General features: G+C 40.8%; 3 protein-coding genes across 3 annotated transcripts; 1 reads left to right on the forward strand and 2 right to left on the reverse strand.

Annotated features, from left to right (window-relative positions):
- Positions 1-248: 248 nt before the first annotated feature.
- Positions 249-7,697, reverse strand: LOC118430376. The gene is made up of 2 exons (XM_035841228.1): positions 7,298-7,697; positions 249-1,313 (listed from the first exon to the last, which is right to left on the reverse strand). The coding sequence occupies exons 1-2, from the start codon at positions 7,412-7,414 to the stop codon at positions 675-677; spliced, it is 756 nt and encodes a 251-aa protein (XP_035697121.1). The 5' UTR covers positions 7,415-7,697; the 3' UTR covers positions 249-674.
- Positions 7,698-16,362: 8,665 nt separating this feature from the next.
- Positions 16,363-23,236, reverse strand: LOC118430340. Its single transcript, XM_035841174.1, has 5 exons — positions 22,319-23,236; positions 19,164-19,766; positions 18,103-18,149; positions 17,566-17,712; positions 16,363-17,290 (listed from the first exon to the last, which is right to left on the reverse strand). The coding sequence occupies exons 1-5, from the start codon at positions 22,803-22,805 to the stop codon at positions 17,207-17,209; spliced, it is 1,368 nt and encodes a 455-aa protein (XP_035697067.1). The 5' UTR covers positions 22,806-23,236; the 3' UTR covers positions 16,363-17,206.
- A 185-nt stretch (positions 23,237-23,421) lies between these two features.
- LOC118430387 (60S ribosome subunit biogenesis protein NIP7 homolog) lies at positions 23,422-26,878 on the forward strand. Its single transcript, XM_035841241.1, has 5 exons — positions 23,422-23,618; positions 23,912-23,998; positions 24,634-24,772; positions 25,091-25,231; positions 25,839-26,878. The coding sequence occupies exons 1-5, from the start codon at positions 23,563-23,565 to the stop codon at positions 25,956-25,958; spliced, it is 543 nt and encodes a 180-aa protein (XP_035697134.1). The 5' UTR covers positions 23,422-23,562; the 3' UTR covers positions 25,959-26,878.
- Positions 26,879-27,892: the final 1,014 nt, after the last annotated feature.

Raw genomic sequence — 27,892 nt, forward strand, 5'->3', positions numbered from 1 at the left:
ACAACATTGGGTGTACATGTATACATTGGTTATATATGTATAAATGCTAAGCATGGTTGGATTGTTTCCAATCAACGTCTCTATAGGTTATTTTTCCATTCATCTTGTCTTCTTGGGGCACTGTTCATTAATATTTTCTCGTTTCCAGATCAGAGAACATGTCATTTGATGTTCAACGTAATCTCATCCAAACACTGTTTTATCGGATGACTTTAAATCATACAAGAGAGTGCTAAACTCTGACTAGTTTTTAGCTCAAGAAGTTGAACGGATTCAAATCTCATTGGGGAAATTCAATCTTTTTGATACTTGATGGACATTGGATATACAAGTATTGGTTGAAATACGGTAGGACTATTGACCATAAGGTCTTCTGCTTCCGTCGCAATCTAGATGTAATGCATTTTAAATAAAAGATTGTTGATCAGTTTCTCAGATACATAAATGAACTATAATTCTTTCGTTCTATGTATTTATTTCTGATGTGTTTAGTTGATTCGATTCTTGAGTTTACTTGGTAGACTCTCCAACTAACATTTCTATACTGTAGGGTACCATGACCCGGTACATGGTAGACATATCTGTATGTATTCCTTTATAGTACATTTAACGCAAATACTTCGTGTCCTTCTTTAAGCCCTCAACCCGACTGAGCTGAGTGAAATTTCTGTTTCCTACCAGATGTACTGTAGCCACGGCTCCTTGTCGTTTTCGGGCACCACTTCCGTATCGCGAACTCTTTTTTTACCAACGCGGACGGATATGGGCAGGCCGTACCCGCCGATGATGTTGTCGATTGGCAGCGCCATATTACGCCGTTTGTTCATGATTGGCAGGCCGTTTCCACCAAGGATGGAGTCGATCGGAGATGCTCGTTTGTATGACATGGGCAGGCCGCGCCCCCCGATGATTGCATCAATGGGAGCTGATGACCGCTCGGCCATCGCGGGTAGGCCCTTGTAGACGGAGCCGTTTGGAAGCAGCGCCCGCTTACCGCTGATTGGAAGTCCTATCCCGCCATAGATCGAATCTATCGGCGCTGCTCGTTTCCCCATCGTGGACAGCAGCCCTCCGTAGATCGAATCTATCGGAGCAGCTCGCTCTCTTCTGCTGCTTGCGTCTTCCCCCTCGTCTTGGTGATCCTCTTGATCGGTCCCATCACGTCTTCTGACCATGGGAAGACCGAAGCCCTGCATGATGTGGTCTATGGGCCTCCCTGCACGCTTACCGCTGAAGTGGTCCAGCCCTGTTCCGTGTAGAAGCGAATCTATTGGTAGGGCACCACGCTTGTCGTCGGCCTGGCTTTCGGAATCCTATGAGAAAAAGAAATACGGTTCTTAGTGGCAAATGTTGACACGTATATGTGGCCATTGGCACACGAAATTTAGCCAAATTAGCCAATTAGACAAAGAGGCTCAGCGGGCGTCACTCCACCGTCGACGTCAGAGAAAGTCGTGTAAAGTGCCTTTCCCAGGGGCATAACATCTGGGGCATGGCGACTATCGAACCCGGGACCTCTAAATTCCTTGCCTAGCAATCTACCGGACCTACGAACAAGGCAGAGAAAAACACACACAATTATCATGATTTCATCTTAAGATCTAATATTAAAGCAATGGTTTGGGGTGTCTGTGACAATGAGTTCGCGCAAGGCCAGACGTGACTTCCTCGGCAAAAGCCACTAAACACGACTTCCCCGACTCGTGCCGGGTGTAAATGGGAGCTTGACTTTATTCTGGGAAGTAAAGGGCGGCCGAAGAAGAAGGCAATGGGATTTTCACCTTTTTTACCAAGACACACAGCATACGACTCAAATTACAAGACTACGCACTTAGTAATATCGTTCGAGACATTACCAGTTTAGTATCAGCAGTGAGAACACCGACAGTACATCATAACTGTCTGTAATATACTTGTAAAAGGGAGCGAAGATAAGTAATGTAAGATCAAGGGATGCAGCCGTTAAGAAACACGGGGATTCATCTTGAAGGTGGAGTGGAGAGATAGCGGTAGCGTATGGTTAACTGAAAGTTGAACAACTATAAATCTTACGGTTTTCATTACTTTTTAGATGGTTGCAAAAAAATTAAACCTACACAGACAGAAGTGGATTTTCGTTAGCTGAATACCGCACTAATTTAGTTCGCCTTCACCAAAGGGTTTCTAAATTGCAATTGACGACATCTCAAAGTACAAAAAGGCACTAGATTGCTCCAATTACATTACACAATTGCCTTCATCATCTCTATAGCTAATCTTACAAAAATAGCAAGAAAACGTGTTAGCCAATGTGCTCTACCTTCACAGAAGCGGGTGATTTTAGAGATAATGCGTTGGATATGATGTGGCAATCCTGAAAGCAATTTGTCTATATCTGAAGCCATTAACCTGTTCATCGAACTCGACGCAAAGCCTCAGTGCAACAGGATGTTGGTGGAGGGTACTTCATCAAACATCTCGGGTATACTGTTGGTGGCTTCTGTTAATAGTCTCAATTAGTTGTGGCGGCTTTACACCCGTGTGTGCTGTCACCGGATAACGTTTGTACGTGGAGTATTTCATTGATCGCTAAATACTTTTAATTCATCTCATTACTAACTTTCGGCTATTTAGAAGTTCTGAGGATCTCTATGGAAAGACGAACATGATATAGGCTCTAAACAACGTAAGACGTGAAACACAAACGTTTGCAATATTCTCTAGATCTAACTTTCCACTGACAAACCTTTGCACTGAACCAAATTCAATAGTTAAGCGTGTCTTAGAGTATGCAAAAGATTATTTTTTCTTGAATGTAACGTAAATATGATTTATAAATGCTTCACGTGTGCTTAAAGATATGATTTTGTGCGTAGTCAGTATGGTAACGAAAGACAATTGAATAAGATGACAACCCATTATAAGATTTGGAAGATAGTCAAGCTCTGTGAATGTAAACCGTTTCTTCTTTTTATCAATCTTGAAAACCGGTGAAAATTGATACGTGTGTACGTCATACCTGGTATCAATGTGGCCCTTTGGAGACTTGTATGCGAAGTGCTTGAAAGGCTTGAAATGTAGATCAATTTGCCAAGCCAAGTTTCAATTGCCGTTTCTACGTTGTCAGATGTAAGTAACTATGTCAAGCCGCCACTACAAGCTCTGGTGAAGTGTCAGGGGCTGGGCCTGGTCGGCGTTACACTAGCCAACGACCTTCGGACGGATTTTGCGATCGCTAGTGATATTGAGCTGTTACATTCAATTAGGAAGGGTTTACTGATCTCTAAAAAACGCGTTGTACATGTGTCCCTTTTAAGCTCGCTGGTCGGGCGAGCTGCTTTCCTGCTGTTTGACGTCGTTTTTGGTGGTCTGAATTGGGACCTGATGGACGCCAGGAGCCCACATCGGTGATGGAGCACCTTTTATCGTTGTTTCAAATACCTACAAATTATTAGATCATTAATATTGCCGGCTCTTTTCACAGACATGATACGTAATGCACTAGCCAAGCGTGTTTCAAGCACCTTTTATCGCTATTTCAAACACATTTCTTCATTTCAGACTTTCAGAGACATCATACGCGTACGTAACGCACCACTCAAGGTTGCTCTGGACTCCTTTTAATGCTATTTCAGACACTTTCAAACCATCTAATCATGAAACTATTACCGGCTTTTCACATATGTTATATGCTGCCCAAATATGTTCTATAAAAACTTTCATCGTTATATCAAACAATTCTAAACCGAGTCAAGTTAATAAACATTACTAATACAGCAAAATATGCCACATGCATCAAAAGTTATGTCTATAATCAAAGAATATTAAAGGTAAGGTGGTTTGATCAATGAAATGTTATCTTACGCAGAAAAGGACGATAATGAAAATCAATGAAAGGAACTTAACCAGGACTTATTTGTTTTGCAAGTATTTATGTACTGCAATATGAGGTTCCTTTTTCAAAAGAATAGAAGCAAACTAATAACTGTATTCTACCGCATTTTTTACCGTGATGTGTAAATGTAAAGCAAGATGTGATGCTTGGAAATACACCAGTATTGCTTACCTAGTACCTGGCAGAAGCTGGTGAAAGGGCTTTCTTCAAAGCGCGGTACAGGCTCATTTAATCAATAGCTAATAACGCCGTAAATTGAACCGTTAACGGCTGACTAACAACTTCGTGATCTAGCTTTTTTCTTTACACAGTCTAAAAGTCTCTGGTGACGGTTGAAAAATGTTTTGGGCAAAGCATAATTGACTCAGTCTGTTTTATCCGGTTGATTCTGGACGATAACTGTCATTGTCGGACAACATTTTCATGGGCTTAAAGTGAGAACGGCAAACTGGATGGTAATGACTCCTTGTCGAGCAATTTGAGAAAGCTTCCTTGTCCATCACGTGTGTTGCCTTGGTGATCAATGATCTGGTACCATTACTGGAACCACCGAGCCGTTCTGACAGACGCTGCTGAACGGAGGCTCCCTCCCTCATTTGCTTGATCCTTCTCGGCGCCTTGTAAACGTATCCGGTGTTAAAGAGATTGTGCATGGACCAGGAAGCCTTGGTGAGGGCATGGATCAAATTATTAATCACAAGCACAGGCATAGCTGTGAATTATCTCGTTCGCGTGAACATTGTATGGGGTAATTTTCCGCTAATCAAAGTCTTATCAATTTAACTTTCACTATAAATTGAACGTCTTCTATCCAGAAATGAAGTTTTTACTCAGATCATACACAAATATGAGCAAGAACGTATTTTTCATCCAGAAATCCACGCACCAAATGTTTCGCCAACTCAATGCACATTTGAACATGGCTGAATGGAACCGTCGCTGACAACTTGAAAAATCTCTCTGATATAATTGAAATTAATGGAAAAATTCTTTAGCTAGCCAAATGAATATTTCATTATTGCCGCCATAATTTTCCGCTAATCAACGTCTAATCAATTGTATTTTCTATTCCTATTGATGAATGTTTCTATTCAGAAATAGATTTTGATTGTTTTTCTCCTCTACAAAACACTCAAACCTTACACAAACACAAACGAGAACACTTTATTTCGAAACCAACACACAGATCTGGTGAGATCACGTGGCGCAGCGACAGCGTGTTTGTCTCGGGATCGAGAGATCTCGTGTTCAAATCCTACCACTGCCGATCTTGTGCGCTTGGGAAAGGTATATCATGATCAGGTGAAAAAAGAGTACATAGCTTCAGCTAGGGCCGTCTCTCGGATAGGACGTTTAAATGGAGTCCCTATGTCTGGGGAGAGCCACACCCTGGGCACGTAAAAGAACCCGCCGCACTCATCGAAAAGATTAGGCATGGGGACCTTCCCGGTGTAAGTGGATCAAACCATTCCGGCTAATTGGGGTTGGGAATTTCCCGAGCAGCCTCGTAACCCTTGCTTCGCCTATTGAGACAGTTAGTCGAACTTGCTGAAGCTCGACGTTTCTGACTTTAAGGGAGAATAGGTGCTACCACAGTGAGGGTAGTTCTGTGCATATAGAAGTGGTCGATTGCCTTGCACTGAGGAAACTCGTTAAAAAATATCTATCATATATAGATCACCACCAAGCTCCGAACATATCCTAACATAGCTGAATTGAATTTGAATTGACACCTTATATACGTAATTGTAGTGACCGGAAAATGTCATTAAGTAAATCAATTGGTAAAAGATGACCTGATTATTCTTTTTTCTCAATTAGCTTAATACATCCATAACGTTTGAAGCATCCAAACCACGTAATAAATGACCAGGCTGTCCCACTTTAGCCAACTGAATATTTCATTAATGTCACAGCCTCTAATTGCTTAAGCCTGTAGTTTGTACCCATCATAGTTTCTATGCAATTACCCTCCAATAAAGCAGCATGACTTAACTTCATAAAACAGAATACAAAATAGCCATGTATGTTTAATATTCATTGACTATAGAAAAACACCTGCATGATAAAGAACAAGAAGAAAACCGCTGCCCACATACAAATCTGTTGTTTACATCCTCGGGTCTGGTTTGCAATGCGAACGCGATCTGTTCCGGATCCCTTCCTTTTGATTACTTTTCATGCGGTAGGGCTCGGGTTCGATTCCACTATGGAGGCATACAGAAATCTTTGAAATGGAAAATAGTATGGGCGTTTAATACTGTGTATAAGCCCCCTGCTGTACATGTATTATCTATGCTTGTACTTCTGGGGGTTCGACGGACTAAGAAACAGTTGCCGTCCTATACGCCGTAAGGTGTGGGAATAACAGCACATATCTTTCAGATACGTTTTGTCAAAATAATTGCCCCCGTTATGATATTTTGTTTCGTGTGAAATTCCTTCTCGTTCGTTTGAACCACAGTCCAAATCGATTCAACATAGCTACAGAAATCTAACGATCTACTTTTTCTTTGATTTTAAGGCCATCCATCGAAACTAGAGAGACAATTACTGGAACTATTGTATAATACATGAACTGGAAAAAGGGTAAACTCTACCTGGCTACGTATTCAATCAACTTCACAGTTTATCGTAAATTCCATATGCACGTACACATCATAACATCAATGGGAGCGTTTTAAGTACATAGAATTTGCTGTCTAGTTAATCGAAATTTGCGCATAGATTCACTGTCTTTTGAAGTTATGGCAATCCATCAAAGTGAGGTAGAAAATTCCTGGAACTATTGTATAATACATGAACTAAATGTAGGGAAAGCACTAACTTTTCACTTGACTTGTTTATCGTAAACTTTATTTCTGATAGCGGCTTAGACCATGTTACAATAACGTACACGTTCCCAACTATAACATCTAAGGGAGTTTTTCAAGGCAATGTTGTCAAGTTAACACGACGGTAGGTATTATGATCTAGAAAAAAATAAAAGAATCTAAAAGGCTATGTGATCTTTTCTCAGATGTTGAAAGAAGAACAGAAGTACGCTGGAACTACAGGCCTTCGACTCACGCCTGAATTAAAAGCACCTCGTTGATTAGGCCCAGCGGAACTCATGATCAGTGATTCTAGCGGTGCGTAGAATTGACCATTACATTAACTACCTTAGCTTGGCACCTTATATAGTTCTTCCTGTGCCTTTGAGGCACATCAGGCCTTTCTAGTCCAACTGTTTTCAATTGATGTTGTGCTTATCTCTTTGCTCTGTACCACCTTCAAGGTCCAAGGTTCTAGATTTCATCTCCATGTCAGTCTTGGCCTTCCTCTCTTCTTCTTCCACCGAGTGGCTTCCACGCCATGTCGATTTATGGTGAAAAAAGTGCCCAAACTACGTACCGTTATAGAGAAACAACGAAGACTGCTTACCTGTCGGTTCGAAGCATTCTCTCCCATACGGTTGTCGTCTTTTGCCGAGGATGCCGCGACTGTACACACGGCAAGGCCGAGAACAGCAAGCATCAGGGACCGCGCTAGCATCTTCATCGTGACTCGCTGCTGCACCGCACTCACAACTGGTGAAATCCTGAACTGACGAGCTCGTGCAGGGCTTGGTATATCACATCACCTGATGAATTTGAATATTTGTAGAATCCGGTCGAAGGAGTGTTTCATGTGCGTACGCTCGTGTGGGTGGGATCTGCTTACTGTAGGGACATGCGGATGGTTCAGTAATTAGGCGCTAAAAACAGGGGAAGGAGGGGGGTCTCAAGGGTGCTCAGAAATGACTTGCTTACAGTAATGGGTCGAAATTAGGTACATGTGCTCATGTTGTCCTTAACATGCACACTGCTAGGACGTGTGAAGCGTGGGTATCCATGTGATTACTGGTTTAAAGGTTTGACTTAGACCCACTCCAAAGTAGTCTAGGGGTCCAAAAGAAGAAATCTTTTCGTGTTAACTTTAGATTTTTCATTCCACGGCTTTTCATTTCTTACAGCTTGCATACAAGCTATTGAATACTACGAGTGGGGATTGAACCCAAAACCTTTGGTTCAGGTGGCCATGGTTCCAGCCCATCCAGGAAATTGTTAAATGTTGACGAATTATCGCCAATTCGTATGAGCATAAATCCAATCCGAATCTGTAGGCTGGAACGGAAGGGTCATTTTCACATAATGTGTCATTAGTAATGCAGATGCGCTTCGATTGATCATCAAATTGGCCTAAATTTACCTACATTTCATGACTTTCGTCAGTGGTAAATTGATTTCCCTTCGCTATTTTTGATCGATAACGAATTTAGCTTGGACGTGTTGCCCAAAACGTTTGTCCATATCCAATGTTTACTTCCTTTTTTTGAACGGCGTCGGCCTATAGGTAGTAAGAACGAAACCCGTTACGACATAGTTGGTTCGTCGTTCATGTATATACAGCTGTTGTTTATGAATCCATAATTACAAGAGGATCACATAAGATGACAAATTTCCCAACATAGTAAGGAGATGATACGTGTACACCATAGAGTGTTATCATATCACAGACTAATATACTTCAATTATCGATCACAGCTGAAGATGGACCCAAGGGAGTCATCAACTGCTTGGCTAATGATCATCAAGACCTCGTCGCATGTCCATTCATCCCTGAGAAGGATCCTTTGACTCGACGCCTTAATGACTTTATGTAATGTTAACTCAGAGACAGTGGATTATATACCTCCAATCAAGGGAATCTCCATTTTTTAGTTATATATGGTACACGTCATAGTATCAAATTGTCGACAGCATTTACGCAAGATTGGCTTATGATATTTGACACGTCACTGAATGTCTATTTAGCCATATAAGGGTTCCCAAGGTACTTCTTATGCTTATGACGTCACCTCACGTTTGCTGAGAGAGACAACTGACCAATTTACATCTAACCGGAGATCGCTTTATTCACGTCATATCAACTCAATTTACAGTACTTAACGTGAACGTGATACTTTATGCGAAATTACCACAAGTTTGACAATCGTATTTTGACGCTCTAAATGTGTCTTGATAATAGGATGTATACTAGCATATTTCATAATCGATTATAAAATAGTCTTACGTGATGTAATGGTCAAATTCGATGGATAAACAACAACAGATAAAGATACTACAACAGTGTTGACTTAAGTACATGTATGGTATACCAGTGTCACATGGTAGCGCCTGTGTACAGTATAACGATATTAGCTTTGGACCCAAACATTTACTTTTACACTTACTATTGATGAAAGTGGAGGGGAGCGAGAGGCCAGTCCATGGACTAGACACTTATGTAGGCATTGATGAAACATTTACTGTTCTGGAAAAGTATCTCAAATGCAACGAGCGTGTCCCTAACTTATCTTTAAAAAAACCCAAGGTAATCAAAACTGAAAAGAGCGAAGAAGCGATTTCTACGGTAATTGCCAATTATTCATCTTGAAACTGCTTCTTAAAAGGGCGTTTGGGGCTGATCAACAGTCTAGCACGAGCCGGGAAATTGACTTTCCGCGATACAATTCATATTAGAACTCTCAAGTGTCAATTACGTGCTCCTTGTTTTTAGATTACTCCTGGTTGCAATCTTTCAAATGCCAACGTTAAATAGACAAGAAGCAGGAGCACACTCTTGGCGTAATGAAGAAATCGTGCTATCAGCACGAATTGCTTTTCACCACTTGACAACTTAATTGATTGTGTTTCTCGACACATCGTACATCCGTACTAGTGCAAACTGTTTACGCCATTGCATGTTGTATGGTTCCAAGAATATGTCATGTTTCATTAATGTTTGGCACAACTAGACGCCTTAGAATTCTAAGAAATTAATGTTTGAGTCATACGAAAATAAAGATATTAATAATTACAATTCACGCCAAGAGATGTAACATTCACAATTCGGTGACATTTATATTTTCCACAAGCGCAATTGACGTTGATTTCAGTTGTAATGCATGTAAATTTGTATATTGTAATGACTTTCTTGATTGATACATCTTCCATGGTTGCGAGTTGAACGACCGGATTTAACCTCTCTTAAAAGAAAAAAAGTCCTCCGCTTTGTCTGATCTTTAAGCAGATCTTGCTGTGGAAGAATCGTTAGAAAGGTAAAGGCAGTGTTCAACCACTAGTTGGCCAAATGGATACTGTTTCGACCCATGTGTACTGTCTTGAGAACGGAAGATCTCCTTGCAATTGGAGATAACTCTCTCTTGACAGCATGAATCTTTGCCTTAGGGCGTACGTAATTATATTCTATCAACTATATAACATAGTCCCAATATTCTTCAACACAAAATATGGACCAAGTAAACCCATGCAATAATTAGTGAAATTGCAGGATGTGCATTGCTACCGTAGTCTAAGTAATTTTGAGATGATTAAGTACTCATTATTTTTACACTAATTTAAGATTGACTACATCAGGCTAACGCTTAATATTAACAGCTAGATAGAAGGATCACATCATCGAGAAAGACTTGCCAGCTTGTTGATTGAGACGAATATTACATTTCTGCTGTAGTCCTACTAGCCCATTCATGTTGCTGAGAATTCAAATATTTTATGCCGAAAAGCAGTTACTCAGTCAACCGGGTATGATTTTGGTAAAAGGTTTCAAGTAGCATCCACTTCCTTTCGTCAGTGACACCGTGTAACTGCTATTTGGCGTATGTTGTTGCCTGGATGTCAAACTTCATCGACGACTCAGAAAATTTTCTTGACTCTACTTCCATTTAGGTTAGATGAAGGGAATAGTAACCCACAGAGAGAGAGATTTCCCGGTTTAATGGTCCAAAAACATAATTGCAGCTTTATCAAATCGACTGTGTTGCCTCTAAACTTTGCTACAATTCCGTGAGGTCTTAAAGTAATTACACATTTGTAGTCTTAGAGACGCAAACTGTACTGTCTTGTGCAATAATGCGAAGAAAAACAGTATGGAGGAAGCAGATAAGAAAATATCTTGCTTACTTAAGGTTTATTGTTTTCAACATCTGCATTAATCATTCATAATTTGCATACAGTTTTTAATGAGTATCAAATCACAATTCTGCATTGCACAAGGAGAGAGAACTTAATATCTGCTCACAAAATGTGCTGCTTGGTTCCTTGCCATGAAGGCGTTTTGAAAGATAATCAACTGACTGCTCCTATTTTAGTATCTAACCTTAATCTCACTATTCACTTAGTAATGTACATTAAAAAGGCAGTCACGAGAAGCTAATTGATTTATTTTACGATGTTTGTAACTACGGTACATATTTATGTCCTTGTCGATATCCTTATTACAGCGTTGTCTCATCCATTATCTCCTTAGCAATGCGTTGAAGGTTTAAGTGTTGTCGCGTTCACTGCCACGTGTACGGAGGCAACTCAAGGACCCATCATGTGCTACAGGTAAAAGCAAGACGGTGCGGTTAAGGGAACTCCTAGCTGGTGAAAAACACCAAGTAAATGTCTGCCTGTCTATTTTAGGAAAACTCACCAAATTTGGTGGCTCTAGCATAAGCCGTTCTGGCGTTATACGACATTAAAGCTGGCACAGGCCTCAAAAGCCCCCCCCCCCCGTCTGAATAGGGTTAAGATACGCAAACCCTGTCAGAATCTTGGGTTTGCATTTGACAGACAGGTCTTGCCCCTGAAAAACAACGTCAAGTGCACAAAATAGTAAAGTAAGAGAAGCGTTACATACATTTGATGAATAGGCATTTACGTTTTTTTAATGAGTAGCCATTTCTTTACAAACTACCAGAGCAAGCATATCAGGCGTGTGCAGCGAGAGGGTCACACAGCAAGGAATATACGGAGTATTTGCTAAAATTCGTGATGAGTTTAAGTATGGATTAGTTGCAGTACATGCTAACATTGTTGGGATGGTTGTCTAACTCTTCTGAAAGCTGGCCGTTTCCGAATGATTTTCTTTCTTCCCTTTTCAGGCTTTGTAAAAAGCTTCCTACAATCAGTCTAATGCACTTCCTTAATCTTGTTCCACAGTACGTAATAAACTTATCGACCTTACAGTCATGACACCAGATGAAAAGAAAATGCACGTCGCACTTTGCAAAATATAGTTCTAAGAGTGACCATGGAAGATTTGAAAGGGCAGGCCTTTTAGAAAAACGCCGTGCTGGAACACGATTGCGCATACGTAGACGGACCAAGTGGGCAGTGCAGCTTTCATGGAAGAACGGTTCACCTCAGTAATGTCAGTCTAAACGGTTTCAATGGTAGTGTACGTATGGCAATGGCAAGATTGGCCATTTTTCTCAAAACTCAATGTTCCATGTCGGCTGCCGGTTGCCACACATTAAACAGCAATGACGACGCATGGACATAAACTAATCTTAAAGCTACATTCTCTGTGAAAGTGAACAAAAAGAACAATGAATGATGTGCAAGTTTACTCTAACATAATTTCATGAACGGCATTAGTCGAAACAACCGATGAGCATTTTTCATATAGTCTATAACACAATATAGTTGATAAATAACTCCACTAACATTTTTTTTTGATACATGATGGCACATGTGGCATCGATATTTCTTGCAGGTTTATCAATTTAGGAAAACGTACTGTTTAATCTAATTGGCTTCTTTGAAATTCTATCAGTACTGGCAGTTAACTAGTTATACCGTTAGAATTGTCTATAATTGGCAAATCAGAGAAATAGAAAATATACACTTTAGTTTTCGCATATAACGACCCAATCTATCGGCTTGTCAAAGTTGTCCAATGACAGTTGCAATTGCTGAGGACTTAGTTAATGGCAAACGATGGGGTTTGACTTCCGGGAGTAAGACGTCAGAAATACATGGCGTATCAAAGCTCTCGTAATATGACGCATTACTGGCGCATATGGCTGTGGTACGTACGTTATATTAATTGCTTCACGTCGGATCAAAATTATTTTACTAAAAGTGTTTCCTTGAGTCCTTACCACAATCTTCTGCTGTGCATCACTGTCACTAGTTAAGGTATAAGCATTTGCGATTAGATTGTTGAGTATTCGTAATCTCCAAGCAGATGCTACTGTAGCATAAAATAGTATCAAAAGCTGGGAAAGGACTGTAGCCGGCCTAGGAGTGTGCATTCTGTAGCCAATGCGCACTCTTAGGCGGGCTGCACTCCTATATCTTATGCTACCGTATGATCTGCTTGGAGATTAGATTATTCATAGATTCTATAACGATACGCAATCACATTCGTACGCCGTCGTGCGATTTCTGATGTCGTGGGTTTTTCAGCTTGTCTGATATTCGGATCATCATATTCCGCAACAGGACAACTGAATCTTGCACGACACGCGCACGACTATACCAAGAATGCCATCACTGTGCGCGATCGTGCGATGATCGTACGACGAACGAAACGGGCCATGTCGTGAAATAACTGTCGCACATAGATGTGCCACCTACGCCACATGAAAGATACCCTGACGTCATGACATCGATACAAGATACATTGAGTTGACCGCTTCTTTTATCAGACGTCACAGTTCACGTGATCCACGACTTACGCTCAACATGACCTTCAAAAGAGATTTCAAGGTGTTAATGCACTACGTTTCAACAAGAGAGTGTACAGAAAGTGCCTCTAAGTTCAATCTCTGACGTGGATGTCAGCCCCTTACTCACACGTTTAGCGCCTTGTGACAACTTTTGCTTTACCTCATGGGGGGTTCACCTCTGACGGAGGACATGTCTGTGTTTGTGAGCTCGCACCTTTAACTCACGATCCTTTTGATGAAGTTGGCAAGTTGGTAGTTATTGCAGTCCCAGTGAAACATTACCACCATGGGCACCATAGAAGCAGAATTTTTGGCATTCAAAGTGTTATCGAGCCTTTTTTCTTACTTGATGTATCAATTCTTGCTCTCCCATCTCATTTCAACACCATTTCCAATCTCAGAACCAAATCCCGAAACTCGAATTTCTATTATATTTTGTGAAATCTAATAGTAGTTGGAGTTTCGGGATTTGGTTCTGAGATTGGAAGTGGTGTTAAAATGAAAGGAGAGATCAAGAACTAATATATCAAGTAGGAAAAGGGCTCGGTAACACTTTGAATAGAAAGACCATTGGACATATGACGGCGACGCAAGCAATTAAAAAGAGGTATAGTTGTTAAATATGTGAATTTAATTTCTCGATCATTTTGCACAATGCTGATTCGCCAGCAGTTGTCATATAGAAATTAGTGTTTAGATGTAGATCGACTCAACATTTTATCAGGGTATCTGTTTGCGATCATGAGCATTATCTGGACTCCTCCAATGCAGTTGTAGATATGACTCCTAAAGGCCTAAGTATACGTTCATCTTTTGTGAACACCTGCAAGGTCGACGAAATAGCTCATTCCTTCCATTAAATGTTGATCCTGAGACACCGGAGGGGCGGAAACTCACCGCAAATTGATGGTCTAAGCACCTTAAAGACTTAAAATGTGCAACGCCCGGAAGGGCAGCGAAAAACCATCTTCTTGACGCAGTGTTGGTCGTTGAAATGCTAACACCTGGCCCATGTAGGTACATATCAACGCAAGTTATGACGTGCATAAACTCCCTTCATTAATAATCAATTTGTCAGATACGTGAGGCTTTCTCTGTTCTTTAACAGGATTAAACGTCGTTGGTATGAGCCGGCAGATGTAGCTAGAATCGTTGACATACATAAGCAGGCATTTAAAGCTAAGGGACCAACCCGCAGTACGTGCCATTTAAGCCGTACGTTTTTTTTTGGGAGACCACGTCTGCCACGTATTCCTGTACAGGGCATGTGCGTCGCCCGTACTGGCACGTACGGGGGGCGAATCCGCAGCCCGATGGCACACAAAGTTTTGCCTGCACATAAAGTTCTACGGCGTGTTTGCGTGCTCCAAAATACGTCGAAGTTCGTACGGAGGCGGTACTTACCACTTACGAATCCCCCTTAAAATTGCCCACATTTTGGCACGTAGACAGCACGTATTTGCACGTACGACGGGTTGTGCCCTTAGCTTTAGAAACATCAGTGCTTCTTCTCTACAGAAATGTCCTTCCGAATGTATCTAAATAAATTTAGTTGCCCCATCGGTATATAATATTCTAGCCGACAACGCTATTGATTTGATTCGTTTAGGCAAGGCACTTGTGGGAGTAACAAAATGAGGCATGATAGGTCCTCAGAGCCTTGTCTATGTTTCTGTGTTTATTCATCAATGTGGCTGTACTTTCCGACCTGCACGTCAGCCACTCATCAACACTTAACTTCAGGTATGAAACGTAGAGCCTTCATGAAAAATGGGGGTATAGTTTTGTGCTTCTGGGAGTACTTTTGGGTCTGTATGTTTGTGTGTATGTGACTTCGCAACCGTCAGTTCGCAACAATTCAAGTCTTTTCGCAACAAGGTACAAGTCGTTTCGCAACAAGGTACAAGTCGTTTCGCAACATTTGAATGTTATCAATCTTGATAGCCTTATAGTTTACGCGATAGGAGTATAATGATGTTAGGAATACGATTTCTAATACTATTAGGCTATCAAGATTAGTAACATTCAAATGCTGCGAAACGACTTGTACTTGTTGCGAAAAGACTTGTACCTTTTTGCGAAAAGACTTGCCTTGTTGCGAACTGACGGTCGCGGTCTGACATTGTTTCGAAACAACCTGTAACCACCCATGACGGTAGTCTGGCTCCAGCCGTAATATAGCTCCCGAGTTTCTTCTGTCCTCTCCGTATATAAGTGCAGAGAGAGGACATAATTCGACGAGACTCGGGAGCTATATTTCGGTGGATACCTGACTACCACTCCGTTTCAGTAGCCCTGGGCCACACAACTTTTGTGCAATCACTACAGCAGGGGGATAGTCCACTGGTAGTGATGTGGGTTCAACTTCCATACTCTTTCACGAATGCTGAGTGCTAAGCAGTGAACGCAGCATGTACCATTTTTAAAGTCTTTGGTATGATATGACTCGGCCGGGGATTGAACTCACGACCTACCGAATGCAAGGCGAACTCTCTACCCATTAGGCCATTGCACTGGTGATTAAGCTGACGATTGGTACATGGTGTCAATTTGCATAGAAAAATATTTGGTGAGTGTCGTAAGAACAACGGTCAATCTTGGTACTGGAGCAGAGCTTCTGGTTTCAATATCTTTTGTCCAGCAAATGATGTGGTCTTGCTATTCTCGTGAGATGGCCGATGGAACAAATATATAATCCTTTTTATATAGATCCATAGATCTATCTACATGGAATGTAGATTTTCACTGTAAATAATTGCACGTATTTGTGTATGTGTTACGTTGTGTCATGTGTGTACTTTTATATATGCCCAGGAAGACTAGCAGTGTACAATATTTAGAATTTTGTATCACAGCTGATGGACAAAGCCTCTCTCAAAGCCTCTCTGGGCCTAGAGACTGTTCAACCATGAGTTGATACCAGTAATCGGTACCAAAAAACAACAACAACAACAACAAAAAAACGTTATATTCAAAATATTGTATTTTTCTTTCATACTTAAAATCCACCATGGCACCATTTTATTCACACTGCATAGCGAAAATCTCACCAAAGTTCTTCTTTGACACTTGTGTCTTATAAAATAGCAGCCTGCTGCTCTGACATACGTTTGATATTATATTGATATTATATTTGGATATGGTAACGATAAACAAACAAAAAAAGACTAACATCAATAACTGTTATAACTTTGACGATAGAGGTCCGTTTTGGTATATTTAGCAGCTATATTGTAACGAAATATATCTATCTAGTATCTTTGATCCAAATATATGTCTCTGTCGACAATACGGATAAACGTTCAATAAAAAAGAAAAGCAAAGATACATGAACAACAGCAGTTCTGGTATAAAGAATAATAGCTACATAGGTAGCTCATTCGTGTTTTTAGGCATGGGTAATATGGAAATGTCATAGTGGTATCTTTGAGAAAGCTACAACAAGTATGTGCGTTGGTATGTGACTGGGGAGGGGGGGATACAAGTTTAGTCAAGTTTGGGACCACGTAATTCCCACTGCAGCGCCACCTTGCTGCAGTGCGAAGTAGAACATGTTAGGACATCACCCTGAACGGGATAGCAGGAGAACAACCAAACACTTGCAGGTAAGTATCGTTTTTTAAGCTATGGTCATGGTGATTATATAGTCACATTCTTCAACTTATATATTCGTGTGGTGGGGATTAAGTGCATACCATGATAAAGCATTTGGATTTTCAGACAGTGCAAGAGTATACTGATAGTACATGTGTATTTTGTTTGGTACCATAGATATTGTATACTGTGCTTTCTACTACGACAAAGGGCTGTCAGACACCTCCGTTGATGCTCCTCTTGAAAGCTTGAAAGTTCGACCATTCATATTCCGACATGATTTTGTTCAGCGCGTATATCTGTAAAACAAAAGGCAACGATTAGAAAATTGATAAATCAAAGCAATGTGGTCTTATTTGCTATAAATGTTGACTTTGCAACGGATAGTGAGTGCGTGAGTGAGTCTTTGTTTACTCTTCCAGTCATTTAAGTACAATCACAACTTCCAAGCTTAGCTTCAATATTAACACGCAGCTTGCATCCTCCTAGTTTATTAGTTGATAAGGTCAGTAATTTCTTGATATCGAGAGAGGCGATGGAAGGGAGAGAAAGACAGCAAATGACATTTTCATACCTCTAGTCTTTGCCTAGCTTTGTGCCCTGCGACGCCATCTTTCTCCTTCCGTTTTTCTTGCCGTTTTGCAATCTCCATCTGCTTGGCTTTCTTCTGTTTGGCAGCCTTGTCCATTAGCTGTAACCGAGCCTGCACTTCCCGCTTGGCCTGCAAGGGGGCACAGCGATTAGATACATGTACTAGTACATGTATGTCTGTAATCGACGTTAGCTATATTGTCTATTCTATAGTTCATTTCTGCCCACGACTATCGATCGAAAGTTATAAGAACAGCAGGGGAAAGGTTTATATGAAAAGTTTACATTCATGGTTGTTTGTTGTACAGTACTTCTTACAATTTTTTAAAATTCTGTTTCGATAAAACGTTGAATATACATTTGAAAATGTAGGTGTTTACGTTCTTTTAGTTGAAGAAAGATGGAAGAAAATGAGGTCAAAGCTTTAAGGATACAAAATATGTTTTCGTTTCATGTAAAAGAAACAAGCTAGATAAGTAAACCGTCTGGTTTAGCCAGTTAAAATAAAGGTAAAACGTACCCTGACATCTGTCATGGATGGCACGAACTCGTATCTCTCCATTTGCTCTGAAAAAACAACAAATTGATAAATTTTAGTCATATGATATTTGAACAACGTCTTGAACAAAATAGATCACTGTAGTTAGAAAAAAAGACTCTAGTGGGCGTCCAAACTTACAGAAGTCACTTTTCTGTCCCAATAGGCATATTTATATACTCGTAGTGATCGAATTTTCAAAAATCGCAACCATAGAAGTCAAAATCATAAGTTCCTCTGTAGTATCGCAGAAAGCCACCAGGAGGCCGATCATTGAATTTGATTTCCCAACCCCAACCAACCTATCACATATCATCAGGATTAATTCATAGCTTCTTGGGTAATGCTGACTACACGCACATGTCAAAGTAGCTCTCATGCGTATTTATGGCAGGAGCACCCTAGACAAGTGGTTAGGCGTACTCTTCGAAACACGCTGACTGAAACGTGGACAATCGTGCCAGAGGATCTACACTTTTACACCTTTTATGTCAACAGAAGGGCACTCAAGCGAGCATATGATTGCACGAATAGTCCCTGAACATCGCTATCACGTGGGACTTACATGTCACGTATGATGTAAGTATGATCATACTCAACAGAAGCAGTCCTCAGGTCGAGGTAAGTTTGAGGACAAGTTGACAACCTAGTACTAATATTTAATACGTTTGAAAAGTGTGTCTTTCAAAAGTGTCTTCCCCTATAACATAATGATTACGATTTTATTCCATTCAAATCGATGCTGCTAATATGCGATAAATACGACAACGCAAATGAACCTTGTTACCTCCATGAAAAATGGAGGTATTGTTTGGATGTGCCAGTGTGTGCGCCTTCCTCTCTGTGTGCTGAGTGTCTGTTTGTGTATGTCAGCAGAACATTATTCTTTTATCTGCACATGGAACGGTCTTGATTTTTTTTGTGTGGCAGATAACATTCAATGTTAGCAAGAAGCGGTGTAGGTTTGAGCCTCTTGTAGTTTGGAACTACAGGGGCGTTTTTTACCATTTCAATATTTGAAGGAAAAACCCCAAGATTCCTACCTTTTGAGGGTGTGGCGGGGGGTGCGCATGGCAAGAACACTCCACAGTCCTTCATCATCCCGGACTGCTTTTCCGACAGAAATATCCTCGTCATTTTCTCACCCTCGGCACCGTTCGTGCTCGGTCGTCTCGGCGACGGCAACAGATCGGCTCTCCTCGGAGAAAACATCGGGACTTCGGCTCTTCTCGCCGACAGGAAACCCGCTTGACGCTTGTCTGGTTGAGCGCTGTCCAAACTCTTTGACACTGCGTGAATGGAACTATTCGGATGGAGTCTAGAAAACTTTTGGGAATAAATGATTTCACTACTTGTCTTTGGCGCAGACATCTTGTTGTAGTCTCTTCTAGTTGCTTCGCTTGTACGACTGACTCTTTGATCCGACTTCACCGTTTTCTGTCGGGTCTGCAACCGTAGACTGTTTGTGTTAAATCCTACTGCACTTCCCCCGCGCACTAGCGTTTGGCTGTAGATACTTTTGGCAGACTTTGCTCGAGTTTTTAATTTCAATCCCGGCTTGTTGCCTATCTTGCGGTTGCCCATCTTTGAGCCGGACTTGACTTTCCGTTTGGTTTTCTTCTTGTTCTTGTTTCCTTTGTCAGCAGCTGTGGAATGAACGAAAAAGTTTTCAGGACATGAAGCAATGCATACTACAGTGTAGTTACATTCTGTTGTGCAATATATTTTCACAAAACAACGCATGTTTTTAGCTCTTGTGTCATGATTGTACAAGCTTAAGAGAGAAAGCTAACAATTATCAAAGATATGTAATGTCAGTCTCGTTATCATGAGAACTATTATACTATATAAAAAAAATGACTGGCGTCTTTGCAAAATTCTGTACTTGTCACAATTTCCGCCAGGTGGTAACACTGCTCGGTGTACCCCAAAACGCAAAACAACCTCCAGTGTTTCACACACTGTTGCAATTATCGATATGCTTTTCGTCGTCGTCTTTGAAAGATGGCCAAACAAAACACACGTGTAACTCCTAATTTTTATCTTCAAGTGTCGCTCAAATGCGAGCTTTCTGTTTTTAAAATGCGGATTTTCGCTGTTTGTTAGTATTAAACAAAAAGAATTCAATTGTTTTGCAATATTTCAAATACATAGAACATTCAGGTTCAACAGACGATTCACTCGGATCGTACATTCAGGTTTATCAAACAAGTCACTTCCACCACTTGTCGACGGCCGTTTTTCTGAAACAACTCCGACGACATTCTAACGCTGAATCTCACGAGACTACAGACGTGACCTTGTCGCGCACATCGCGTGAGAACGATTAGCGTCACGTTAAATGAATTGTGACGCGTGACATCGCGATACATGCAACACTGTAATCCATCTTGATGTTGGGGCCACCGCAAAGTTACGACCAGTGGGCTCTAAGGAGAAGCGTGGCAACAACTGGGCCTTGTGACCGAAGAACGGATTTATAGCCTGGCAACGTGTCGTAATTACAGTCATTTTGTTTACGCCAATGGGTGGTTAATGGTGAAATATGGGCAGGATTGACAGAACAATAGCCAGAGATTCGTGTGACTAAACAATTATGGAGGAGAGGTACTTAACGCTCGGGTGTAATTTCGCCACATATCACTTTTCATGAAATTACTGTCAGAGCTAAATATCGTTTAGACTCATGCAAGAATTTATGAACTTAAGGAAAGCTGTGAGAAAAAAAAACATACGTGTTACATAGTTCTTAAGAAGTGGCGATGACTAGCTTGAACGTCAAGTTCGCTCACTGCTCAAGTTCAGGCTTCACGATTACACCAAAGCCACGGGTCAGGGGATTACGTAAGATTAGAAGCAGTGGAAACAATGGGCATTGTGAAGTGATATCATTTCATTACACGCCGAGAAACGGTAGACATAATTTAGGGAATACATAAAAGTAAAACATCACGAAAAGTCAGGACTACTTTTGGGCATTGTTTATGCACCAAAACTACAACACAACATACTAAAGAACTGGAATGGCATCTAAAGTACCTTTAAGCCTATACATACCGCTAGCGCACTGTAGCGTTGTTGTTTATACGTGTTTTGACCCTTGTGTACACAACTACACGATAGGGTAGATTACGCTGTAACCTACATAGCGTCTACTTGTCTTTAGACAAACAAAGCCATATTGTGTGTATGAAATCACGGCTTACGCTGCAATGCCGGAAACATAAAAAAAGGCTTCAGGACGTATGTAAAATGTACGTCATCACTGACGTACTATAACGCAGGACGTCTTGATTTTATGAAATTTTACATCGTGGTTCTTGTGTTTTTTTAGGTAGTTGGTTACTGATGTCATGGCCTGGGACATCTTTTTTAACCTTATTTGTAGGTTGCCCTACAATTTGTCACAACATAGAAAAACATGTTAACACAACGGTTGTCCTTTCTGTTTTGTAACTTTTAAGAACATAATCTACAATTAAAGGTAAAATTGTGCTAGGTATATTGGCGCCGTGCAGCAATTTGACTAGTATTATTCTGTTATATATATCGATCTAGCGATTTCCCTAATTTTAATGGATATATTTCTCAATGATAAATTTTTAAGCAAGGAATTTGTCAGAATCTTCGCTCACACTGCTTTATGTTAAATGGGAATCTAGTCCTTAATTTGGCACCCATCTGATAAGATTGACTACGCTTTACTGGCGGAACAAAAGACATAATCACACAGTAATGTTTGCTGTGGGCGAAAATGCTCTGAGCAGGAAATTGAAAACTCGTAAAGTGGCAACCCTCGACAGCCATTATAACCTCACCATTTCAAATGGACAGTTCGGAAACCGTTATAAAATGGAAATTGACGTAAGGTATATTTGTTAATCGTTATCAATGTGTGCTCTCATTTTATATTCGTTTACCCTCTTAATGCACATGCTTTAACGAAGTCAGTTATCTTACATTTTATTGACATTGGTTTTTAGAATATCAAAACAAATTCTCTCATGGGAACCACAGCACTAAGGCAGCCCTCCCCTCGCAAATAAATCGATAGTCACACGAAGACTTAAGTATGATTTGATTTAGAATTAAGATAATCGTTATAAACGTTAGGATAAGTGTGTCAGTACACACTATTTTGATTAATATTACAGGGTTTATACAAATCAAAGCTGCTGTGTTTGTAACTGAATTTTACCTGTCACCGTTGCTGTAGGTGTTGTTGTTTCTGTTGAGTCGTGATGTTCATTGTTCGAGTCTTCACTAGAAATCCCTGAGTCGTGTTCTTGAAGATTTAAAGACTCCAGTGCCTTCTTAACTGCAGCGCTGTCGACAAGAACCGAGACTGAGGATCCTTGAAACTTGGGGACGCTTGGGGAGTGCTGAAACGCCATATTGGGTGGCTTTGAAGTCAACTTCCCCGACTTGGCCCTTACAATTACTGCTGTCTTGCTGGGAGGCCGATTCGGAGATCCTTGTAAGGTGTTGCCGTGTATTTCGGGAAGGAAACTGTCCCGTGTCTTTGTGCTATCGGTACTCTGTCGGCCTTGCACGGAGGTTAGACTCGTGGAAGAGCTCCGTCTGTCCGGCGGGGAGTGGATGATAGGCGCTCGGCAGATCTGCAGCGATAGCCCGCCAAAGTTTCCCGAGTTGGACGGTAGATAAGTAGTCATGCTGGGGTACATGTTGACACTTCCATAAGATCTTGTGAAAATAAACACGACGATTACAGTATCCTCGAGTGGGCCATATGTCTTTCTACACTCCCGATAAAAACTTGACGACCCGGCCGGTCCCAGCAAACAGTCTGATGGTGCTACTAGTACTACAGCTCCGATAAAAAGTTCCTACATTGTTCTTCACCGTTGAAACTGGGCTAATTCGTTGTCCAAACTGGACAATCAGGTTCCGACTGTCAACGTAGTCTGCCTACCAAACACACGGAGCGGCGTCGGGTTGCTAGCCAGCGTCGCCCGGCGCGGTGAACCGTAGCAGGTGGCTCGGTTTCACCTGCCAGTTTGTTTGCATTGTTGGAACAGACCGCGCAACACAATAGCCTGTTGCCAAGCTATTCACCTTTCACCTCCTGTGAACCCAAACATTTCTGGTGACCTCGGATGACCCACTTAACCGCTGGCAAACGTAAATAAAAGGACTTTAAGTAGGAATGTAACCATAAAGAGTACATATTTTGGTCACAAATATACATTAAAAATTTATTGCGATTGTTTGAATCATAAAAATATCATATGATCTTTTTTTATGGACGTTAGATAAAATCCAACATGTATGCTATGTTGTGATGCAGTAGCCACATCCCATCATCCTTTGCGACAAATGGCTGCGCCCGTCTGAAAAAAAAAATCGAAGTGAAAATCGTAAGAAGATTGAAAATTGTGAAATTCTACCGTCGTCAGATCAGCCAGGACTCAACCGCTAAACATGCGACCACTAACGGAGGACGAGACGAGAACGTTTTTCGAGAAACTGTCCAAATAGTAAGTAAGATGGAGGTTGATTTGGGGTGGGGAGGGGGGCGCGTCCCGCACGTGATGTCTGTTCAGTTTTCTTGCTTTTTTTTTGCGCTTGTGCAACGACATATGGAAACTTTGAGGAGTTTTAAAGTTGTTGTTGTTGTATCAAGTTAAATAACTTCTACGCGGGCAAATAATCATGGTTTTTAACACTATTTGATATTTTTTGTTAAGTTTCATGTGCAAAGGAAAACTAATACAGCAGGTCATGACTATGAACAAATTTATTTGAAACTTGCTTGTATTCAACCCTACAGCATAGGTGAGAACATCAGACTGCTGATTGACAGACCAGATGGGACCTACTGTTTCAGACTACACAAGGACAGGGTCTACTATGTCAGGTATTGCGCAAACTCCACTTCATTTTGACTTGCTATTTTGATGTTCTTCCAGCGGAATGTTCCATAGTTTGATAAGTCATCCGCTTGTCCATAATAGTTCTTTTTACTGTACTAGTTTCTGTAACAAGCACTGTTTAGTTAGATATGTGTGACTTACTAACAAAAATGTTCTACACAACTACTACTAAACATACAGCACTTCTTGTTTAGTCAAACTGGAAGCATAATGTTTGAGGCAAATGCTCTTTTGGTAGCTTATACGTGATAGTGCAAGCGAGCTTTGCTACAGCTTGCCTTTGTAGCTGAACATACTGGATCAATGCTTCTATACTGCACTATATACTACACTGCATAATACTGTAGATGCAGAAATTTTCACAGTGGTTTTATGTTCACGGTCTTCACGGTAGCCACTTCACCGCAAACTTAAAACCACCACGAATATATTCCCATTACAGTATGAGACTGCAGGCATTGGTGATACTTCAAAACTCCATTTTACCGCTACCGCAAAAGTAAATCCCGCGAAATTAAAAACGCATTTACAGTACTACACTGCATAGCATAACACTGCTAACCAGGAGTAACTATTCATTTGTGTGATTTGAACTGTGACAAAAATTCATCTTTTCTAGTGAGCACATCATGAAAAGAGCAGCGAATGTCTCGCGTGAAAACCTGATCAGTATGGGCACGTGTTTCGGCAAGTTCACCAAGACGGGCAAGTTTCGTCTCCACATCACTGCACTGGACTTCCTGGCTCCTTATGCAAAGGTAAGTTGTAAAATGCAATGTCTAATTTGCATAACAGACTGGAGTCTTATATTTTATCAAATTTACACAATGATTGTATTGGACTGGTCTGCAGCACAAGAAGTGATATTGAACCTTCATTGCAAGTGAAAAGGCACAGTTGCCTGGTATTTTGCAATGACCAAACTTTGTAATTAAATGTATGCATAAGAGGGTTAGTCTGCAATACTAACTTACACCACATGGTGGCGCTGCTGTACAAGCCTGCAGTGATACAGTCCTACATCATGTATATCTCATATCTTTAAAGAGATATGATAGACGATTCTTCTGTTTCAGTACAAGATTTGGGTGAAACCAGGAGCTGAACAGACCTTCCTGTACGGGAACCATATCCTGAAGTCTGGATTGGGGCGGATAACAGAGAGCACTAACCAGTACCAAGGGGTGGTGGTGTACTCTATGGGTGATATACCGCTGGTACGTAACTTGTGAATTTCACACATTTCACTAACGCTACTACTATTCAAGTCATGGCTTTTGGACCCTTAGCTTAGGTTTAAGTTTTAGTGATGTAGGAGTCTAACTGCATGAATTATATATGCAAAGGTTCAGCTTCTTCTTGCCTGTAAGACATCTTTAAATGTACTATAAGGACAGATTGAGTGTGCATGCAATATTGATCTAACTGGCCAAGGCCCTGTTTCCACCATGCGCTGTCACTGTGACCTTAAAAGGATGTGTGTAACGCTCGATTCATACCTGGTATGCCATTCAAAATGTAAAAAGACAACAAAACACACAAAGTGTCAAAAAAAAAATATTTTTTTCTGTAGAATTCATTGAGAGATCTGTCATATCTTAGGGTGCAGTGAAAGTGCTGTCCTAATGGAAAGGGGGTATAACAGTAGTGGCAAAGGATATTAATTTTTTTGTGCTTTTATAACGTCTATCCAACAAATCACAGTTACAGCCACTGGGAAAACACTTTGACTTGATTGTGTTTTCTGCTATGATAATGCTTTGCCAACAAATTGCAGCTATACCCTCTAGGAAAGATAGTTATACTTGATTTGTGTTTTTGTAGGGTTTTGGAGTAGCAGCCAAGTCCACCCAGGAGTGCAGAAGAACAGACCCCATGTCTATAGTGTGCTTCCACCAGGCTGATATAGGGGAGTACATCAGGGGAGAGGACACACTGACGTAATGTCAGACAAAAAGAAGTTTGCTACCAACTATGTAATAGGATAAGAGTTGTTTTAAGGCTGTTAGACTGAAAATGTTACAATGAAAATGTGACAATGAAAATGTGGCACTGAAAATGTGACACTGAAAATGTTACACTGAAAAAAGTGAAAATGTTACACTGAAAATGTGTACATGCTAGGCATCACCAAAACCCTTCCTCATTGGATAATCTGTGTTGTAGCAAACCACCTAATTAGTCCACAACAGCCAATCATTCCCCAGTGATTTGCTTCTCCTGTTACATCATGTATGGGACTGAACTGAAATAAGTCCCCCCAAAAGCACAGTGGTATACTGTTGTAACTATTATGTACTACACAAACTTCCATTGTATCTAAGAGATTCAAGGTAAAGCATTAAAACCCTGATGTCGGTACCCTGAAGTCTCCAGAATAATTTTCACTTTGAGCCTCTTTCCTGAAGCTTTTTTCACGGTCTTTAATTTTTCTCAACAGTACAAGTACAACACTAGGACTATAACCATACCATGAAAGAATTTTGCTAGGTTTATAGATATTTCTTTCATTTTTCATGGATATATATAATGAGACTTTCCACAGATTTCTTTGTCCATGTTCAAAGATATTAAATAAGAATTTCAGATATCCAACATACAATTGTTTGTTTACTCTACATTGATAAATATTGATACTTCTTGGTAACCAATGTCTCACACAATTTTGTCCTATGTATTCTAGATAGTACATTTCAAAAGAAGGAGAGCATAGAAATGGATATAAAGCACTTTAAACGTAGAACTACAAGAGTGTATGGGAGAGCCTTGAGTCTTGTATTTGTTGGTGTACATTCATGAATATAAAGTGAAGTAGAAGTCTGCTATAATTAATATTTTTAGGCATTAAAAGTGATAAAACTGTTGCATGACAGTTGCTATATATCTTATTACAGTTTTTGATTCAGTGGGCACAGTATGAATTCATCATCATCATCATCATCAGTCGACGTGATCACGCATGTTCGCACATGTTTACACACGACGGGGTAATACCGCCCCTTACGGGGTGACATACCCTTTCGCCATGGCTAATTATAAGACGGGGATGCGCCAGGTCTCCTGACCGGGTAAATGATGTACATCACCATGTGGCTGATACGAGACAGAGGTTTGCCAGGCCTCCATCTGGGTGATTTGAAGTGAATCACCAACTCCAGTATGAATTACTGCAATATAATGTGTGCCTGACACTAAGAGTGACTCATATTTCATTATCAGGCATGCATACGGCCCCAATGTGAAATGCATGATTTTGAACACATGGCCCTGGCATCATGTATGTGCCAAATGTACATAGACATAATTGACACAGTTATCTGTTGACGTACGCCAAATAAGTCGCAGAGCAAATTTTCTTAGGGGGTAAGTAATTGCTTTTAAGTGATGCTTTAATGTACTTGTCAAAGGGAAGGGAGAGTACAATTTCATCTGCACATGTTGAAGTAATTTTACTAATAGCTGTCATCTCTGTTTGCTGAATAATTGATTTGCTGTTTTAGCCTCATCAAGTTGTCAAAAGTCAAAGTTCCTTCCCACGCCTGATGGCCCATAGGGTGGCGCCCATCTCCGTTTCAGTAGCCCTGGGCCACACAGCTTTATGCAATCACTACAGCAGGGGGCTGGTCCCCTGGTAGTGGTGTGTGTTCAACTTCCATACTGTTTCCCGAATGCTGAGTGCTAAGCAGAGAAAGCAGAATGTACCATTTTTAAAGTCTTTGGTCTGACTCGGCCGGGGATCAAACTCACGACCTACCGAATGCAAGGCGAACACTCTACCCACTTGGCCATTGCACCGGTCATCAAGTTGGCAGGTGATTTTATCATTGCAAGTGGAATGCAAGACTCGAAGATGCAGTTACATGACGTGTGATTTTTGT

The sequence above is a fragment of the Branchiostoma floridae genome, chromosome 14 (assembly GCF_000003815.2).
Source record: "Branchiostoma floridae strain S238N-H82 chromosome 14, Bfl_VNyyK, whole genome shotgun sequence".
Lineage (NCBI taxonomy): Eukaryota > Metazoa > Chordata > Leptocardii > Amphioxiformes > Branchiostomatidae > Branchiostoma > Branchiostoma floridae.

Excerpts from the sequence above, each read along its gene's own strand:
- LOC118430376 (XM_035841228.1), bottom strand. The coding sequence starts at position 7,414 with ATGAAGATGCTAGCGCGGTCCCTGATGCTTGCTGTTCTCGGCCTTGCC. Across the intron at positions 1,314-7,297 it reads AGAATGCTTCGAACCGACAG|GATTCCGAAAGCCAGGCCGA; the intron begins GTAAGCAGTCTT and ends TTTTTCTCATAG.
- LOC118430340 (XM_035841174.1), bottom strand. The coding sequence starts at position 22,805 with ATGTACCCCAGCATGACTACTTATCTACCGTCCAACTCGGGAAACTTT. Across the intron at positions 19,767-22,318 it reads ACCTACAGCAACGGTGACAG|CTGCTGACAAAGGAAACAAG; the intron begins GTAAAATTCAGT and ends TTCATTCCACAG. Across the intron at positions 18,150-19,163 it reads CCCCGCCACACCCTCAAAAG|AGCAAATGGAGAGATACGAG; the intron begins GTAGGAATCTTG and ends TTGTTTTTTCAG.
- LOC118430387 (XM_035841241.1), top strand. The coding sequence starts at position 23,563 with ATGCGACCACTAACGGAGGACGAGACGAGAACGTTTTTCGAGAAACTG. Across the intron at positions 23,619-23,911 it reads TTCGAGAAACTGTCCAAATA|CATAGGTGAGAACATCAGAC; the intron begins GTAAGTAAGATG and ends TCAACCCTACAG. Across the intron at positions 25,232-25,838 it reads CTATGGGTGATATACCGCTG|GGTTTTGGAGTAGCAGCCAA; the intron begins GTACGTAACTTG and ends GTGTTTTTGTAG.